This window comes from Trachymyrmex cornetzi, unplaced genomic scaffold (assembly GCF_001594075.2).
Source record: "Trachymyrmex cornetzi isolate Tcor2-1 unplaced genomic scaffold, Tcor1.1 scaffold392, whole genome shotgun sequence".
In the NCBI taxonomy this organism is placed as follows: Eukaryota; Metazoa; Arthropoda; class Insecta; order Hymenoptera; family Formicidae; genus Trachymyrmex; species Trachymyrmex cornetzi.
In genome coordinates this window covers 575012-591283 of record NW_017298663.1, presented here as the reverse complement: position 1 = coordinate 591283, position 16272 = coordinate 575012, and the positions used below count along the sequence as shown (strand labels likewise).

The 16272-nt window shown below is 30.0% G+C and overlaps 2 protein-coding genes across 5 annotated transcripts; both read left to right on the top strand.

The window, feature by feature from the left end:
* The first annotated feature begins 47 nt into the window (after positions 1–47).
* On the top strand, positions 48–4897 carry LOC108764067 (uncharacterized). 2 transcript variants are annotated; one of them, XM_018512080.1, is made up of 6 exons: positions 48–198; positions 984–1114; positions 1181–1967; positions 2052–2704; positions 4451–4565; positions 4649–4897. In XM_018512080.1, exons 2-6 carry the CDS (start codon positions 985–987, stop codon positions 4869–4871), a joined length of 1908 nt encoding a protein of 635 aa, XP_018367582.1. In that variant the 5' UTR covers positions 48–198; position 984; the 3' UTR covers positions 4872–4897. The 2 variants fall into 2 exon arrangements, with proteins under 2 accessions (XP_018367582.1, XP_018367581.1); XM_018512079.1 differs by having other exon boundaries at positions 48–202.
* A 1062-nt stretch (positions 4898–5959) lies between these two features.
* On the top strand, positions 5960–15804 carry adp (WD and tetratricopeptide repeats 1). 3 transcript variants are annotated; one of them, XM_018512170.1, is made up of 15 exons: positions 5960–6084; positions 6701–6801; positions 6956–7073; positions 7160–7290; positions 7377–7488; positions 7732–8115; positions 8430–8550; positions 8663–8833; positions 8911–9038; positions 9338–9465; positions 9560–9640; positions 9913–10055; positions 11180–11321; positions 11437–11629; positions 15333–15804. In XM_018512170.1, the coding sequence occupies exons 3-15, from the start codon at positions 7008–7010 to the stop codon at positions 15537–15539; spliced, it is 2007 nt and encodes a 668-aa protein (XP_018367672.1). In that variant the 5' UTR covers positions 5960–6084; positions 6701–6801; positions 6956–7007; the 3' UTR covers positions 15540–15804. The 3 variants fall into 3 exon arrangements, with proteins under 3 accessions (XP_018367672.1, XP_018367671.1, XP_018367673.1); XM_018512169.1 differs by having other exon boundaries at positions 5960–6138; XM_018512171.1 differs by lacking the exon at positions 6701–6801 and having other exon boundaries at positions 5960–6138.
* Positions 15805–16272: the final 468 nt, after the last annotated feature.

Below are 16272 nucleotides of genomic sequence, written 5' to 3'. Positions count from 1 at the left end.
TAAATTGTGGTCGAACATCAGCATGAAAAGTCGCCTTAAATTGTATATACACCATACGCGCAGTTATTATATTTAAAGCATGTTTATGAATAATTTAAAAATAACAAGTTATCTATTTAATCAATTCTGCATTGTATCTGTAACGCCGCTAGTATCGTTCATAATTTTTCACAGTACAAGATAGAAACTAGCAATTGCGTAAGTACATAAACGACGTTTAAGTGATTCTAACCTTTTATTCTCAATTAGAGATTATACACCGGTTGTTCATAATTCATTTATAATTAGTACACACGGCTTTACAAATGCTTTAATACACGAATTTGTATTGTAAGATTATAATTTCAGTTATAATTGCAGTAATATTTCGTCTTTGTTCATTGTACTCTCAGTAATATTTCATCATTATTCATTACAATTCAAGAAAAAATGTCCATCAGGACAATTTTAATTAATAAATATTCAAAATCAAATCCAGACATTCTGTAGAAATTTTAAAATTTTCCGGAATATTTTTTTTTCACGTATTTATTAAATTTGTACCATTATATGTCTGGAAAAAATTTAGTTTTTATATTTGACAAATATATATATATATATATATATATAAAGTAAAAGTTTGGGAGGATCCCATTTGCCTACAGTTATGATTATACACACCACTCATATCAACTGGTACCTAGTAATTTTTCACTGTTTTGCCAATGAGATTATTTTATTTTTAAATTGGCCAATCAGCGATACATGTGTGCAATATACGATGTGTGCAATCGGAGCCCTCCCCTGCATATTTATATATGGTCAACATTGACCTAGCATCGGTTATCAATGCATTAACCAACATTAGCATATATGACCATATCTTCTGGAGACACCTTTATGAAATTGATTACACTTTAAATGTGTTATATTACAAAATTAATATTTTTTATTTTTTAAAATAATTATTGTCACAACGCAGTAACAGCTTTATTTATCGATAGAATGAACGGGACTTTAAAGGGACTTCTGCGATTATATCCAATAACACGCAATTGGACAATCCTATCGAACTATATAGTACCGTTACAAACGTTACGAAAAGTATCACGAGTTTATAGTACCAGTTTGACAGGTAATCTAATATTTTACATACATTTGTAATATAAACATAATATTTCAATAGAACCTGTGTTTTTAGATCATACACAGCTGGAGGATTGTATATCACCAGCAGAAAAAAATTATGTATCCACTGATATTAAGCCATATAAATCTATGGATATATTAGAGAAGGTAGCAAGAAATTATACAAATATGACTATACACGATGCTATTGACACAATATTTACATTATTTAAAGCTTCTAAAAACATGCCAGGAGATTTGCAAAATATTAAGCAGCATATAGGTTTTATGTGCCTATGCGAAGTATTAAATAGAAATATTAGACTTATGAAAACCAATGAAATTATTAGTAGTCTGAGAATGTTGACATATTTTAAGATTCCAGCCAACTGTGTTTTAACTCAGTCATTATTGCAAATGATTCGTGCAAATGTAAATGAGATATCGCTTCAGGAAATAATTAGTATAATTGTGATACTGAAGAAAATGGATAGTACACCACTGAGAGATGCTTTATCAATAGCGCTGCCTGTTGTTTTTGAGGCGCAGTTACCTACAAAATTGGATCCAGATAATATTTTTATGCTGACACAATCTTTAAGACTTATAAGTGAAAATAGTATTAATAATCCAAAAATACAAAATATAATACTGAAGTCATTACAAAAATTTGAAAAGGACCTGAATATACAAGCAGCTTGGTCTATATTTTGTAGCTTATGTGTTGCTTCTTATCCATCTCCGATGGCTTTTGAATTGCTATTTAATATTCAGAAAATTTTAATAAGTGATGCAAAACAATTAAGTATTCAAGAGATAATAATGGCGCTACACAAATTAGTGCTGGTCACTGCAAGGAAGTATGTCCTCTTTATATTATAAGGTTCTCATATTAATATTTGACATTATAAAAATAAAATATTGACATTAAATTATTATTGTAGCAAAGAATATGGATGCAAGTTTTACAATGAAGCACTAGTGGATGCTTTTGTCAATTCAGCATTATCTGCAGAAATTTCTTTTGACAGTAGTATCTATCTGCTGAAACGCTTGAATGAGCTAAATTATGCTCATATACCCTTTCTAGAATATTTAGCAGCCAAATGTTTCGAACAGCCAAATTTACTAAAAGACGCATCATATTTTAAAGTATCTATTTTCTTAGAAGGATTAATTAATGCTGATTACAAACCAGTATTTTGGGATATTATACGAGATGCAATATTGGCGAATAAAGTGGAGAACAAAATTTTTAACAGATCTATGATTAAATTTGCTCTACATTTGATTGCATTAGATTGTTATAGCCCAAATTTAATCAGCAAAGTCTTTTCTCAGATTATAAAAACTAATGATGCAATGGATATTCATGTGAGAGAGTTATTACTTTTGTATCAGAGTGTTAAGACGCTGTATCCTATGTATAATGGACCATGGCCATCTCAAGATATACTTGAACATGCTGTAAACATACACAGAACATTGCTTAGTCCCATACTTCCCACATTTTCTTTAAAAACGGCATTAGAATTAGCATTAGGTGGCCCTCAATATGTTCATAATAACTTGAGGACAAAATTAGGACATTACATTGGTAAGTTATTAATAAAAGCAAAGTTATTCTTTGTTACGGAAGGGAAAATATCTTTTGTATATGCAACTTAAGAATATTTAATCTTTAAATAATATGTTAATTTTCCATAAATTGATAAACATTCAAATTGATAATATAATTTAATTATTAAATTATATGCCGACATGAATTTTGACCAAAAAATAACAGTATGTAATCCCGAAAATTTTTGATATGCTAATGCTAAAACCAAATCCATAGCTCAAATTACTCGATCACGTCAGGTTTCTGAGATATTATTACTTAAAGCGTCAAAAGGACTTATTTCAAGCGTTTTTGGATTAGGATATCTTGTAAACCGATTGTTTCACCTTTTGGTAAATTTTACCTGTGAAGTAAATCTGGTAATCCTCGCATGTGATTGGGTAATCTTGCTACTTAAGGTAAAATTTACTAAAAAGTGGAACAATCGGCCCTTAATGGAGAAATACGGGCTGCGAATTCGAATTCAATATGAAAAAAATCTATGAAAATCATCTATGATTATAAATGGGTCTACGCAATATAATAAAAAAAATATATTATAAGTATGTTACCATTCTTAGCCGAACAGAGTCACGAACGTGAATGTAATGGTTATGGATTCCATATTCTTTTTATTTTTTATTTTCAATTTTTTTATTTTCGAAGTTTTTATTTTTACTTTTTTAAAATCTTTTTTGTATTTTTTATTTTACACACACACACACACACACACACACACACACACAATATAACGAAAAGAACAAAAAAAAATATTTACAGGGTATCCCATTTTAAAAGATCCATTCAAATACCTCAGAAACACTACGTTAAATCGGAAAGTGTTTCAGACAAAAGTTTTGTGACTTCGAGGGGGACATAAGATGGTATTATTGGTTTTATTTTTGCACTGAAAATTCATTTTTATGTAAAAATTAAAATAAGAGAAACAATCTCCAGTGACCTTGATTTTAACAAATATTATTCAGGACATGATCCTGAACAACATAAAGTTCTGAAAATTTTTTCAGTTAAAAGTTGATAAAAAATTCTAAAAAAATTCTTAGAGTTCTATAAGAAGAAAATAAACAATTTTTATCTCTTGCAGTTTTTCTATAAAAAATTAATAATATTTGAGTAAAAAATTATTAAAGATCAATTTTCGACAATTTTTAGCAATAATGTCTTATTAACTTTTGCTAAAATCATAAAATGGTAGAGGACTTTTCTTCTCAGTTTAGTCCATTCTGTTCCTGCAAAAGAATCATTACTTTCCAAACATATATATATATATATTGTGAATTTTGCCCTACTTTTCTCTCTTATGAAAAAAATGACGATCATTAAATATACTTACATCATTCGTATTAGCTTGATGGGGGACTTCAAGGGAATGGTTGTAGTAGCGGTCCGCAGTTCATATTTCTCCATCATATTAAGTTTACGAAATATTCTAATTTAAAAATGTTCAAAATAGATCTTTTTGACATTTTAAGATTAGTATAACAGATATCTCAAAAACCTAACGTAATGGAGCAATTTTAGCTACGGATTCAGTTTCAGTATAGCAAAAACTTTTGGGATATGTACTGTCGTTTTTGGATAAAAAAAAATATTTTTTTGTAAGCTGTGTAATTGGTCACCTTACATTATTTTTTAATAATTTTTCATGTCTCGTTAATTTTTTAGCAATTTTTTAAACTGCGATTAGCAACTTGAAGTTTATCTAAAATTTTATCATTGTAGATCACGTTGTTGTAATGAGAAAAGGAGGATATCCTGTTGCAATTAATACAGTTACATCTAATGCAACTAACATGACATACATTGAAGATATACAAGCTCCAAGCGAAAGTCAGATGTGAGAACACTTACGGCTTATTTAATACATTACAATTGATTTTTTTGTATTGCTTTTTTGTTATCAGTGTGTATGCATTTTAGGATACTTATCTTCAATTTACCTGAAGCTGCATATGCTGTGAATTCTCAAAGACTAAAAAGTACATGGTCGTTAAAAATAAAATCCGTTGAAGCATTAATAAAAACAAATGCAATTGCGATAAATTCTAATTCTTGGATGAAATTACCAGAATACGAAAGACTTCCATATCTGATGCGAGCTATAAGGCTAAAATGCGAAGACGACTCATTCTTAACGAAATAAAATATATTTTATAATCGACAAGAAAATATGTACAATTGTCGGATTTATTCTGAATGATATATTTTGAATAATAATGTGACTAATATATGTATATATACAGTGTTTCTTAAATAATTAATCATTTAGTGCTATTCCTAATAAAAAACTGAATCGAAAAGACCTCTACCATTTTGCAATTTTCGCAATATTTTTTTTAGTTACGCCCACTCAGCAAAATGTCTAAAATCGACATTTAAGGGGATGCTGGAGTGTGTCTTGTTTTACCATTAATTTTTAAAGACTCTTCTCTTAATTGTGTTTATGGATTGAAAAGTCCTTCTCCAGAAACAATGTTTATTGTATAATTACTTAACTTTTGCGCGGAAATAGCTCGTCGGTTTCTGATCGGTTGGAACGCAAAAAAGGTTCGTGTGGGAGACGAAAAAAAAAAAAAAGCGATGCTGTTTACAACGAAATGAAAGGGGTGATCCCGATTGACCACGGCTCGATTGGACACCACCAATCAGTGACCAGGTGCCTAGGAGCTTTGTAGTCTCAAGCGCTGTGAGTGGCTCGTGTCCAATTGAGCCGTGTCCAACTGAGTGCCACCCAAATTATATATCTATATTCTATTACTTTCGAGCAAACGAGCGTTGATTGGCTATCGCGCCAATTTTCGCCGCGCAACAAGCGTTGCCGCGTTCTGTGTGCGGGAGCCATTAGGACCACTACGGCTATTGCTGGATTCACACTGCATCCAATTTGCGTCATACGACGCTTTGCAACCAATCAGAAAACATGATTCCGATGGATTTTGCTTCGTATCATCGGAATCCTGTTTTCTGATTGGTTGCAGACCGTCCTATGTCGCAAATCGGATGCTGTGTGAATCCAGCATATGGAAACCGAATTATGAGGTGCGTTCCGTATCGCGCATGATGTGCATGATGCATCCGTTGTCCTTGTTTAACATTTGGTGAGCAACAAGGATAAACGATGCATTATGCGCATCATGCGAGAAACGGAACGCACCCATGGTTACGGCCTATTATAAACCAGTCCTTATTCCTGTTCCTATGATTTGTTTTATTGTGCGCAGGCCCTTATGCTTGCTAGAGTATTTTGTATATTCCAACGAAGAATAAGATAACCGCTTTATAGCTGTTTATAGCTTTTTATTCTTTCATTCTGTATGTGCATTTAATCATGCGAGGAATAAATAATTGGATAAAACGTACGTATCGATCAATGATGCAGAATTTATGCGCAAAGTCTTTTAAATAAGCGAGTAAGTCTCTTTGCATTATTATATTTCCAAGTATAGTTATAATATTAAATATTATTATTGTTTGGATATAATCTCCATTATTCTGAAAATTATTTTGTTTATGTACATATATTTGTATGTATTATGTACTTTTATTTCACATTTATTGGTATCTTGGTTACATTAACCTGTGTATTATCGAGATAATAAAATAAAAAATTATGCTTCTACAAAAAAGAACTTTGATAATATTAGACTTCTGTGTGTTGTTTGTCAATTTATTAAAACAATAAAAACAGATTATTCCACATAACAAGTAGTCAGGATTAATGATTGTGTTAGCTAATGCTTGCAGATATTTTTAAAATAGTTGTAATAAATAAAGGAGTTTTTAGTGAATATTTGATTGGATGCATTCAGTACGCATTGATGCGCATTAAAGCTGTGGTAAAAAAATTGATTGACATATAAAAATATGTCAAATGTAAATAGAAAAATGGATTAAACCATGAAATTCTCAATACATTTTATTGTGCTGTTAGTTAAAATCTTCTATAATTTAAAATATTTGCATTTTGTACAGATTAAATCATTCTTCAACGGCCATATACACTGGTGTGCAGTAGTATATCAAGCTAAAATAGTAATGCGCTATAAGTCAGATTTTATGTTTTGTATATTGAGGTGAAATATGCCTTTTACCTAATATTCATTCTCTCTCTCTCTCTCTCTCTCTCTCTCTCTCTCTCTCTCTCTTTCAATAAATCTTTTAAATATTTAATTTCTACATTTATAAATTAAGTTTTTTTTAATTATATATTTTTGTCTATATTTTCAGGAAATATTAATTTATATTGTGCCACAATAAATAAATAATATTTTGTATTAAAATGTTTCCTAATATCCAGAAAAAGGACTATAAAGTCCTGGATTTAATACGTCAAAGAGAAATACAAGTAAGTTAAATAATTCTTGAATATTTTTAGATATGTTTACTAATGTTTTACAAATGTGTATAATATTATGTATGTATACAATATAGGACTCAGTGACACATATGATTTTACAAAAACTACATGTTACTGAAAATTTGATATCACGTCTGGGTTTAGAAAAAGAATTAAATGGTCATTCAGGATGTGTCAATTGTTTAGAATGGAATGAGACTGGGCAGTATGTATTTATTATTTATGTTTTTATATTTAGGTATAATTTAATCAATGACTATGTATGAAATATATACATATTTTTTTGTACAGAGTGCTTGCATCAGCATCAGATGACAAAGACATTATATTGTGGGACCCTTTTCGTTATGAAAAAAAATTGGTACTTCATTCAGGCCATCGCGGAAATATTTTCTCTGTAAAAGTAAGTTATCTATTTCTTCTGCAACATGTATTGATTTATAACTTCATAAAATATAATATCTTGTAAATATGAATTAGATGTCAAATAATTTTCGAAGCTTGTGTATATCATTACAAAAAAATATAGATTTTTCTAGAATTAACAAGCTTCTTACATTTTTGTAAGACTATGATTATTCAGAGCATTAAATTATTTTTGAGATTTCACTTAAGATTTATTTTGATATTTGTATTTTGCTTTTAGTTTATGCCAAAATCAAATGACAGTGTACTGGTGTCAGGTGCAGCCGATTGTAGAATTCGAGTACATGATCTTACACTCTCCGAACCAATATTTACGTGTAAATGCCACAAACAACGTATTAAGCGTATCGCTACTGTTCCCAGTATACCATTTTTATTTTGGAGCGCTGGAGAAGATGGTCTCTTTTTGCAATATGACATTCGTACACCACATGTTTGCAAGAGTAATGATCACAGTGTACTTGTGAATTTGGTATATCATACAGGCTCTTATACAGAGGGCAAGTGCATTGCTGTGAACCCGAGGAAACCTGAACTAATAGCCATCGGTGCTAATGACGCTTACATCCGAATGTATGATCGACGAATGATAAAACTCTCGCAGGTGATTCTATTTATTCTTGATCAACTTTAACACTTGACAATAAATAATCATAAATAGTGATAAAAGGCACTTTATCATTTTTTATGATTATTTACTGACTTAGGAGGGGGCACAGTTTTCATCCATCTTAACAAATGTTTTACAAAGCAATCCCATCATTTTGTTTTAAATTATCTTGTTTATGAATGGCACATAATAAAAATTAACATGTCATTTCTTGCTTCTCGACATTACGATTCATTATAGCTGTGGTGACTCGGAAACCTTAATGCCAATAACTTTTACATTATAACATTCTGGTCATGAAATTATAGGTTCCTCCATCTCCTTCTATACATGATAATTCAAATGGGGCAAATATTAGCACATATCGAGCAGGTAAAGGTGATCCAGATGACAATATTCCACTGGGTAGTGCACAGTACTTTATTGCGGGTTTGTTCCTACAGAGATAGCGTATGCTGTCTACTTTAGTTCTATTTTCATTTTCTGATCAATATTACACAATCGTTGTAACCGAAAAACTATTCGATCTAATACTGAATAGGTCATCTCCGCTCTCGTGATGGTACCAGGAACATTACGACCACCTATTTGACATTCAACGACGATGGAAATGAGTTACTCGTGAATATGGGAGGAGAACAAATTTATTTATTTGACATCAACGATTCAAACAGTTCAAAAAAAATTTTCGGTTCATCCCGGAGATCTCCAGGTAAGTAATGCTATTGCTTTTATTGTATGTGTAATTAGAATTACTATTCTAATGAATGACAATCCACTTTTTAATAGGATCAATTGAGCAAGATCAAAGACTTGACGAATATTATATGAAACAGAACGATGTAGACGAAGCAGGAGATTTTGTAGATAAAAATGTAAAGATATTGCCACCACATGTTGAAAAAATAAAGCGCCTAGTAAGTTTGTACAGTCATTCCTTGCATATATTAAACAAAAAAAGTAATGTTTAGCATATAAACAAGTACTTTTCGCAATAAAATTTTATTTCATTATTTTTATACTAGTCCTCGAATGTTGGATTTATCTCTAAATATTTTTTATCCATTTTTGTGAGTTTATTTTTTTTGTTGAGTAATGGATTTCATGTTTGAAATAGATGGATGATAGTTTGTAGTATATTCCGTTATATTTAAATAAAAAAAATTTTAATTTTTGATATTAGAATATTTAATACAATGCTTTTTATGATCAACAGGCAAATGAAGGCTTTGAGCAGCAGAAATATTCATTAGCAATTAATTTGTATAATAAAGCAATTTCAAACTGTCCAACTGCAGCAGTATTGTTTGCTAATCGAGCAGCTGCTTATATGAAACGCGCTTGGTAACTATTCTCGCTCATAACAGTATGTATAAGATAAATTGTTAAATTATTATATACACGTGTATATAAGTGTACATAATTATGATATTCTTAGGGATGGTGATATTTATGCTGCTTTACGAGATTGTAAGACAACATTACTTCTTGATCCAGAACATGTAAAAGCTCATTTTAGGTAAACTTAATATATATTTATTATAAATGAAGAATTTGAATGTTTGACTACCATAGATAGTTCAACCATAACTGTATGAAATGTATTTTTACAATACTAATTACAATTTATATAAAAAAAACGCATTTTTTTTCATATTATTTGAAGTGGTTTAATACATCAATATATTCTCAATGTACGAGTATATCTCAATTTGAAATTTTATATTTTAATAGACAAATGTACACTAATGAAATCTATTAATATAATTCATTGTTTGTACATGTGTGTAGATTGGCACGTTGCCTATTTGATTTAAATCGATCAATTGAAGCGGACAAGGTGCTCAAGAGTTTTAAACAAAAATTTCCAGAATATGCATCTAATTCAGCATGTAGAGCGTTAAAGATGGACATAAAGGAAGCTATCGATGCCGGTAACACTATTTAATTTAATCATTTTTCTATATATAAAAATACTTTATATAACGTATGCAGGATGCTTACTTTAATCAATTTCAATCAGTTTTTAACAAAATCAATATTTTACGAGATATTTTTTATTTTATTCTGGCAAATTTGGACACAATATAAAATATCTCATAAATTATTCTTTTTTTTTATTACCATACTTTAATATTTTTATGCATAGAATAATAAGATGAATCACTTAATGTAAAAAAAGCATATGGTTGCTTTTCAAAAAATTTGCGCTTTTTTGAAAACCAACAATGTGTTTTCTTTACGCCAATTGAGCGTAAAAATCATTCACCAATTGAACCATCTCATTATTCTGCACAAAAATAATGTACAGTTACCAAAAAATAATTTACAAAATATTTTAAATTTTATGTCAAAATTTGTCAGAATAAAAATCCACATTGACTCTTTTTAATATGTATTATAATTACTAAAATAGATAATAGCTAATTGTTTAAGTCAATATTGCATAAATCATTATTTTAATTATATTTACAATTTCAATGTACATAACAACATTCTCAGCTTCAATACAGGATATGCAATAGGGACAAGCTTAACATCTTGTGGTATTACTGAACTCATATCTTTCGAAAAAGTTTATTATACCTTAATAATTAAAAAATAAAATATTATCGCATATATCAGAAGACACTGTAGTGTCTCGATGCTAATTAATAGTTTAACTTAATAACAAAAAATACTTTATCTTATTTATTTGTGCAAGCTTTTTTTATGGCTTTTCTGTTTAAATATAAAGGCACACTAATAGGAACAAACACAGTAATATTTAATAATGTAATGGAGACAGTTACTCTATTATTCGTTATGTCATTTTTTTCTGCAAAATATATGCAGATAATGCATAATAAGAAATCATAAACATAATATTTAGATATTAACTTATCTAAATATTTATATAATCGAAGTAACCAATAAAGTGTCGGCTTTTTAGTTATTATTGAATCCACTTAATAATTCTAAAAATATATAGACTTAGATAAGTATTTTATTGTTGCTGATACTTATTATGTTGTTATTATTATTAAAAGAATTAATTTTAACGCATTTTATCTACTAGTGAAAGATATCACCCAAACTAGGCAGATATTACTATCAGAATATGAGCAAGAATGGAGGCATAATACAATTGACTACAAAATGAGATTCTGTGGACATTGTAATACTACGACCGACATAAAAGAGGCCAACTTCTTCGGAAAGTAAATAGATTTGTAAACAGTGATATAACTATAGTGATTAATTTCATTTTTTCCAAAATCTACATTATTTGCATAAGATTAAGTTAGTTATTGTAACATTATCTTCTTTTTTAAGTAATGGTCAATACATAGTGGCTGGGTCAGATGATGGTTCCTTTTTTATCTGGGATCGTAATACTACCAATATCGTACGTGTGCTGCGAGGAGACGAAAGAATCGTTAATTGTTTACAACCACATCCATCCATGTGCTTGTTAGCTACTAGTGGCATTGATCCAGTGATCAGATTATGGAGTCCATGGCCAGAAGTAAATCGTATTTTTTATTTGTTTATTGTATATTTATTGTGTTCGGTTAGATACACAGGAAGTAGCCTATCCTTTTTATTTTGTAAATTAGCAGATACAGACCTAATAAATATAATATTAAATTAAACGGTTCTAATTACATTCATTGCAAGCATAGTAATCACTTAGAAAAGTTATCTATGTTAGAAAACGGAGGGATATGCATATAGTTTTTGCACGTAAAATAAATGGTACGATGTAATAAAAGTTGTAGCGTTTTTTTTCTAACGGCTAACGGAGTGTAATTATGTATAACAAAATGATTATCCAAATTATGTAAATTATTTCGGTTAAAAATTTTGTGGGCAACTAATACCTTTTCAATTTCGGCCCTGCGATATGGCTAACTTCTGAGGTGAAGTCCCATGAGGCGTATTTGCCGCGTATCACGTACCAGCGTAATCAATCACTAATCAGTAAAACACGAAACCACAACAATAAATTGCTTCTGGGCCCCTATTCTTGAAAAGAAACATACAAAAATCTAGGGAAATACTACATATACGTATTACATATACTGTAGTATTTTCCTAGAATTTCGTATACGTTTCTTTTCAAGAATAGAGGACTTGATTGATTACGTGGTGTCGCGATACGCGACAAATACACCTCATGGGATTGATGACTCTCGACCTGACTCTCGACAATTGACAATTAACGTATTAACATGTCATCTGATCAATGATTACCATACTTGCAATGGAGAATTAAAATCGTTAAATTTAAGGGGTAACATCTAGGGATAGGTGAACGCCTGAAAACATAGGGTTACTTTGTGAATTTTTTATAATCAAATAATAAAATGAGTGGAAATTCGGATTGAAGGCCTTTAATGTACATATATCTAAGGACACAAAACAATTTTTGTTTTTTTGTGTCAAGATGGCGGTGCTGGAGCTCTGCAAGCGAAACTGCGTTTTTCTCATAGGCCTCTGGGGTTTGTAGCAGAAATGCCGTACACTTTCACTAAGGACAAAAAACAAAATTTTTTTATTGTCTACTTAAATTTGCTAGAGAAGTACACACCTATATGTTAAAATATTGATTTTTGTAGAAATGGTGAACATTGTGACTACAAAGTTTATTTTCACCCAAAAATTTCAATAAGTAAAAATTTCAAGTGGATCGGATAAAGTTTGTTAAAGTTATACTGCAAGCCAATTAGAAAAACATGGTTTAGAGAAACACGTGTTTAAAGTTTTGAGCAACATTATTTCATATTTAATTATAGAAATTTTTAATTTACCTTTAGTCTGCGATGTCTACATCATACAACTGTCCTTCTGCATTGATATTTGCTTCCTTTTCCTCTTTTCTGAAAGATGCGAAAGCTTTACAAGCATCCTTAGCGGTATCTGTAAGCGAGCACTCGGTAAATTTGACGCGACGCGCGTCAGCCTTGACGCAGAAATTATAGCAATTGTGGTCTATAGTCGTAACACTTGCATAATTTTTATTATACTTGACAATCCATCATTGAAAATGCAAGCTACGATATTTGCAGCAATGTTGATTATTTTTTTATCACTTGAAGACGTTTTCGGAGCAAGCGACCACACAGTCGAATTGACGAAAATCCTCGCTTCCTCCACGTCCTAACGCCAGACACAGTAATTCCAATATATTCTTTTACTGTCGATAGTTTCTTCTCTTCTTCAGTTGTTTTTTTAATACGTTTCGAACTAACATCGTTATTATGTACTTACAGAACGTAGAAGCCTTAAACTGTCGCGTGCTCATCCGATGCGCTTAGATAGCGTCACGCCGCGCTAAAAAAAACTGCTGTAAAACCATTAAAAAAAATTTTTTTTACGTATAAGACCAATTGTACCTTATTTTTAAGACTCTAAGCATCATTTCAGACAAAAAAAATTTTTTCGATTTTTTGAAAATTTTCACCTAGATGTTACTCCTTAATTTAATACGTTTATTAGAGCTGTGTTCCAAAATTCACAGCCAGTGCTGAAAATGAATAGTATACGTAACATAAACTGTAGATTTTCAGCGCTGAATTTTGGAACATAGCCTAGGTCTATTTCTGTTAGTATACATCTATACGAAATGAAAAAAGAGTAGCTACTTATACAGAGACACCCTGTGTGTATACCTTGGGGAAAGAAATTGCTGGAATCGACAATAAAATCACTGAAATATTGTTGAAAATATTTCGGCATAAATTGTGTGATACTTTTAATATTAAAATACTATGAATTTTAATGATAATTTATGATTAACAAAATAAATGAAAACTAATGCAAATATATTTAATATTTATATTAATTTATTTAGAGATATTTAACACTGAATTGTACTGAAATATACCATGAATCCTAAATTATTGAAAATGCGTGAAAAAAATGAAACGCAAGATATATAAATATTTTTAAAGTTTATCGTACTCTGAAATATGCTGAAATACTATAAATTCTAATGATTTTTGTATGTACAACTTTATAGATTGTATGATGAAAATGGATGATGATATACGTCAAAATGTAGAGCCTAAAATCTTAATTAATTGATACTTTATTAAAAAATATTAATCGTTTTTTTTTTCGAGTTATTCAAGTTACTGTATATATGATACGCCGGTCTCAAACCAGTTAATATATTAACTGGTAACAGTATGACAAAAATCGATTTTTTCCTTCCATGAAAAAATCAAAGAGATTCTGAAAGTAGATGTAAAAAAAAATACCCGTGTTTCGGCGTTCTACCAGATCAAACCGTTAACGTTTTTTATGCAGCCATTTATCGTATAGGCTTTTTACAATTTTAAATTATATAATAATTTTTTAAAATAAATAATTGACGTTTTTGCATGTGAAATTATGCGATGAGTCCGAATACAAAAAAAAACAACTGAGAATTATTTTTTTTTATATTCATTATACAAAAATTTGAAAATATATGAAAAACAATAATTCTCAGTTGTTTTTTTTTGTATTCGGACATAATTTTACATGCAAAAACGTCAATTATTTATTTTAAAAAATTATTGTATAATTTAAAACAATTGTAAAATATGAATCAAATACGATAAATGGCTGCATAAAAAACGTTAATGACTTGATCTGATAAAACGCCGAGCCATGGGAATTTTTTTTACGTTTACTTTCAGAATCTCTTTGATTTTTTCATGGGAGGGAAAAATGTGTTGTACTAAATCAGTCATTTCTATTTTATGAGAAAATTGTCTAACATCAATTTTAACCATTACAAAAAAAAGTAGTGACATAATTGCTATGTGGCAGACTGTTTCACAATACTGTAAATTCGTGGTATTTTTTAACGGCACAATCCTAAACGGACTTCAGTTTGCACAAAAGATTCAAGTTCAGGAAACTTTTGAATACTCCATTATTGTTATTGTTGGATATACCTATGAAATTGTTGAAATTTTTAAGAATAATTCCACTTTAATTGATGGTATTTTAAAAAAACCTGTATACATTCTCATATTTATTTTACACATATACACTCACACCGATGTTAGGGTGTATTTTATACATATACACAATAGGAGGACATGACGTACATACTATAATTTATGGATATTAATAAATTTCAAATTCATAGAACTAAATAGAAACTTATTTAACACAAAGGACAACATGTAAAATATTGCAAATTCCATTAATTCAATTTAAATTTGATGTTACAGGATGGTAGTGTGAATGAAAGAGAAATTCAGAATCTAGATGATGCTGCATCAGCCAACCAAATACGCATGAACAGTGATCCATTTGAATTAATGCTCATGAACATGGGATACAGATTTCCCATCCCTCAGCACGAATTTAGCGATGAAGACAGTGAAGATCAACATGATCAGCCGATAACACAAGCTTTAAATTGTAGACCAAGTTAAATTTTGCAAGAAACAGAGAAAAACATACTAACAGTGGCTAGATAATTGAGAATTTACATCACATACGTATTATATCTGTCACAAAATTATTTCAATCTCAATTATTTATTTCTTTCACCAATGTATCTCCAAGCACTTTTGTTGTATAATAATTTATTCAGTCAAAATATCTTTGTCAATCAAATCAAAGACGAAGTAGAATCTTATTTATTAGGCGTTGTGGATATGTTGATAACAAATAGCGAAAAACTTAATAAGAATTATATTTCGAATCTTATAAGATGTAGTTAATAATATATCATATTATATTTCTTTGTACAAAATGATTTATTTTTATCCCCTATGACAAGAAAGCTGCACTGACATATAATTTATCTTCAGTTCATCTGCATTAATACGGAAAATTAAAAAATGTTTTAATGATTTAAAGCAGTATTCGGCATTAGATGCACATTTCGGGCCGATTCTGGCGAGCGACCCTCACTACTACTTGAGATTCAGCGGCCAGGCGCCGGGCCGCCGAGCGCTCACGTGACGCTCTGGCTCAGAAGCGTTTCTGTAGCTTAAACGTGCGGAGGTCGTACCTTACGTTATTAAAGAATATTTTTCTTACAAAATAATTTATTTTCTTGAAAAAATTAAGAACTAAATTTTCTATTATTAACGTATTAATATGCTACTTATAATAATATAATTATAGCAATAATACGTGTACAATGATTAGAGTTCCCCG